The following is a 4,275-nucleotide window of genomic DNA, read 5'->3' on the forward strand; positions in this document are numbered from 1 at the left end:
GCAAAAGCACCGAAGATATGACACCCTAATATTATAATTTAGCCCCTATTCATTACGTATTAGCAAAATGCAAATGATATAATAACAAACTATTTTTAGATATTTGTAATTTTTGCTAAGTTGACATAATAGACATGTCTGAGCATAAAATTTTTTTCACGAATTGTTTATTATTCCTTATAACAACCCCCAAAAATCAATAACTGAAATAATTTGAAAAAGTGTAATTGAATATAATTTGTAGTCTAATGTTAGCACTGTGAAAGATTAGTATAACGTGTAATACATCATAAGTAATAATTATTTTCATATGGAATGGGTATATACGAAATTAAAATTATTCAGTAAAATATCTGTCGTGTAATAAGATTGAGAGTTGTAACACATTTAACAGAATATTTACATGTTTCTTTTAATTTATTATAAAAACTAAGTAATAGACAAAGAGTAGGATAAGCATGAGTAAGAAGTGCTATACTGTATATAAGCAATTCTATGCATGTTAAATTTTTGAAACATGTTTTATTGTGTAAGTTTTATTGTAAGGTAATTTCTTAAATAATTTGTATATTGAGTTGTCCAAACCCAAAAAGATGTATATAGACACAAACAAGCACACATATATATATATATACATGCACAAAAAAGAAACCAATATCAAATAATTTATTTGATATTTATAGATGAGATTAAGGAAAAAAAAAAGAGATTAAGTATGAAAAAAGAAACCTGAAAAAAAAATTTGACCAGGGAAAAAAAAAAGAAAAAAAATGTATGAAGCTAAAGGTGTGAATCCTGGAATCTCAAAGATGTGCTTAGATGCCAAAAAAAAAAGAGCGCCAGTCTGAAATCTGAAAGAGGCGCGAGGCGGGTGGCTGAAATCTCTACAAAACGACGTCGTTTTTGGTTGTTCACACACAAACAAAAGTCTCGCCGCTTCTCTCTTCCAACACTTAGACAAATTTCATTCTCAGTCTTTCCTTCCTATGGTGAACTAACCCTTCCTTCCCGTAGATTCGAAATGCCGCTCGCCACCGTTAGCCGCTGAAGTCCGCCGCTATCCACCACCATCAGCCGCTGAAGTTCGCCGCTACCCAGCAACTTGAGCTTTATTCTTCAGCCTTTCCTTCACCACTGACGATGACCCTTTCTCCCCTCCATTGACCCGCAACCGCGTCGAAATGCCGCTCACCACCGTTAACCGCTGAAGTCTGCCGCTATCCACCACCATCAGCCGCTGAAGTCCGAGCTATCCAGCACCATAATTTATTCTTCAGCATTTCCTTCACCACTGACGATAGCCCTTTCTCCCCTCTATTGACCCGCAACCGCTTCGAGCTCTTTAGCACCAGCAAATCCGAGGCAATTGGGGAAAGCTATACATTTCTCAGGTAAGTTCAACTGAAGTTTGTTCTTTGTTCTTCATTTCCTTGCCATTTTCGAACCTACATTTTAATTTTCCCCTGTTTTTGTTAGCTCATTATCCAATGGCTTCTGTCCTGCCCCCGAAAGGCTTCATTTCCTTGCCATTATCCGAGGCAATTTGGGCTTCTAAAATGTTGCATTTTACATATTATTTTTCTTGATATACGATACTGATTTCATGGCTTTTTATATGAATTTTCATATTACTTTTATGGCTGCTTTTCATATGACTTGTAGCCTTAATTTTTGAAAAGGCTAGTTAACAAATTATTCTCTTTAGTTTGATATTAGAAAAGTATTTTGTACTAAAGGCTGATGTGTCTATATCTAGGACATGGATAAAACTTGGATGAAGATTAGCAATAGGAAGGACAAGGCTTATGAACTCGGAGTAAAAAGTTTCCTCAAGTTTGCATATTCTCAAAAAGTTGAAAATCAGAAAATCCCATGCCCATGTACACAATGCAATAATTTTTGTAACCAAACTAAAACAGTTGTGGAGGATCATTTATTGACTCAAGGCATTCGTAAAAGCTACACAAGATGGATACACCATGGGGAACAATTTCGACACCAAAATTGTGGGGATAGTACTAAACATGGGGATGGAGAGGAGGATAGTGATACTGAAGATTTAAATGACATGTTGCACGACATTGGGACAGCACAATGGGGGGACAATTGGGCTGGTAGGGAAGAATCAACGGATGATAGTCTAAATGCGAATCATAGTGACACAGATAACTTTCTTAAATTGTTAGAAGATGCAAAAAAGGAGCTGTATCCAGGGAATCATTTTTACTCAAAGCTATCCTTTGTAGTCACTTTGCTCCATTTGAAAACAATGAGCGGGTGGACTATAAAGTCCTTCAATGCATTGCTGGAAATTTTTAGGCATGCACTACCTCCTGAAGCCACAGTTCCCAAGTCTTTTGCTGATGCTAAGAAGCTCATTCGAGACTTAGGTTTTAAATCTAAAAAAATCCATGCTTGTGTCAATGATTGTGTTCTCTTCCGCAAGGAAAATGAAAATTTTGACACTTGTCCAAATCTAAATTGTAAAGAACCTCGCTACAAGATGGCAGGTTCAAGAGTTCCACGCAAAGTTTTGCGTTACTTTCCTTTGAAACCTAGGCTGCAACGATTATATACCCACAAAGAAATAGCTTCAGATATGAGATGGCATAAAGAAAAGTGTGTGCATGATGATAACATCATGCGGCATCCAGCAGACAGTGAAGCATGGAAACACTTTGATAGGTTGCATCCGGACTTTGCCGTTGATCCTAGAAATGTGAGGTTAGGTCTTGCAACTGATGGTTTCAATCCTTTTGGGACCATGATTAGTGCTTATAGCATCTGGCCTATTTATCTAGTGCCATACAATCTGCCCCCTTGGAAGTGTATGAGAGATCCTTTCTTTTTCCTATCAATGCTAATTCCTGGGCCTAAATCCCCGGGAAATGAGATTGATGTTTACATGGAGCCTCTAATAGATGAACTGAATGAAATGTGGCTTGGTGTTGAAACATATGATGCATATAGTGGCAAGAAATTTGACCTCCGGGCAGCTTTACTATGGACTATAAATGATTTTCCAGCTTATGCAATGCTGTCCGGATGGAGTACGAAAAGGTATCAAGCATGTCCTATTTGCATGGTTGAGACAACTTGCGTACATTTACCACACCGAAAAAAGTTGTGTTACACAGGTCATCGCCGCTTCTTACCCATTGACCATTCTTGGCGGCGAGAAAAAAAACCTTTCGATGGCAATGTGGACTTTAGGAATCCTGTTGCACCTTTATCTGGAAATGAAATTTTGGATCAGGTACAAAATATGGAGGTAAATTTTGGGAAGACCAAGGCGCAATCCAATGCAAAGAAACGCAAGCGTTCTGAGAGTGGTTTGAACTGGACAAAGAAAAGTTGTTTCTTTGAGTTACCATATTGGGCAGACCTCCTTCTTAGGCATAATTTGGATTTAATGCATGTGTCAAAAAATGTCTCAGAGGCTGTCATTGCCACAATTATGGATATTGAAAACAAAACCAAAGACCACTGGTTGTGTCGTCAAGATTTGAAGGATTTGGGTTTGAAAAAAGAGCTACATTTGATTCCAAATGGCGACTCTTATATCATGCCACATGCCTGTTACAGCCTAACCAAGGAGGAGAAAAAAAAAGTATGTGAGTTCTTGAATTCTGTCAAATATCCAGATGGGTTTGCCTCAAACATTTGCCGATGTATAAAGAATGGCCAGTTTCAAATTTCTGGAATGAAAAGTCATGACTTCCACATTTTTATACAAAGGCTACTCCCACTTGCAATCCGTGGAAGTTTAACAAAAGAAGTTCGGCAAGTGCTATTCGAGTTAAGTGAATTCTTCAAAAAATTATGTGCTAGAACATTACATAGAGAGGTTCTGGAGGAGTTAGGCCAAAAAATTGCAGTCATCTTATGTAAATTAGAGAGGTTGTTCCCTCCAGCTTTCTTCGATATAATGATGCACTTGATGGTTCACTTGCCTGCTGAAGCTATCCTTGGCGGTCCAGCTCAATATCGTTGGATGTTCCCATTTGAGAGGTAGAGAGTTGTACATATAGCCTTGTAAGTTTTTTTTTTATTAAAGACCACTGCAATCTTCTAATTTCTTTTATTTTCCTTTGAGAAAGACATATGGCAGTGCTGAAAAGTTATGTTGGGAATAAGGCCCGGCCAGAGGGATGCATTGCTGAGCGGTACATAGATAAAGAATGCTTGACATTCTGCTCTATGTACCTAGACAATATTGATACGATATTCAACAAGCCTGAACGAAACAATGATAGGGGATATAATACTGGTGAA

At 37.7% G+C, this 4,275-nt stretch overlaps 1 protein-coding gene across 1 annotated transcript; it reads left to right on the forward strand.

Moving 5' to 3' along the window:
• Nucleotides 1-1,759: 1,759 nt before the first annotated feature.
• Nucleotides 1,760-4,015, forward strand: LOC113751338. Its single transcript, XM_027295313.1, has one exon. It carries the CDS (start codon nt 1,760-1,762, stop codon nt 4,013-4,015), a length of 2,256 nt encoding a protein of 751 aa, XP_027151114.1.
• The last annotated feature ends 260 nt before the right edge of the window (nt 4,016-4,275 follow it).

Source organism: Coffea eugenioides, chromosome 11 (genome assembly GCF_003713205.1).
Source record: "Coffea eugenioides isolate CCC68of chromosome 11, Ceug_1.0, whole genome shotgun sequence".
Classification (NCBI taxonomy): domain Eukaryota; kingdom Viridiplantae; phylum Streptophyta; class Magnoliopsida; order Gentianales; family Rubiaceae; genus Coffea; species Coffea eugenioides.

Bases quoted from the DNA above. Each gene is read 5' to 3' on its own strand.
- LOC113751338 (XM_027295313.1), top strand. From the start codon at position 1,760: ATGGATAAAACTTGGATGAAGATTAGCAATAGGAAGGACAAGGCTTAT.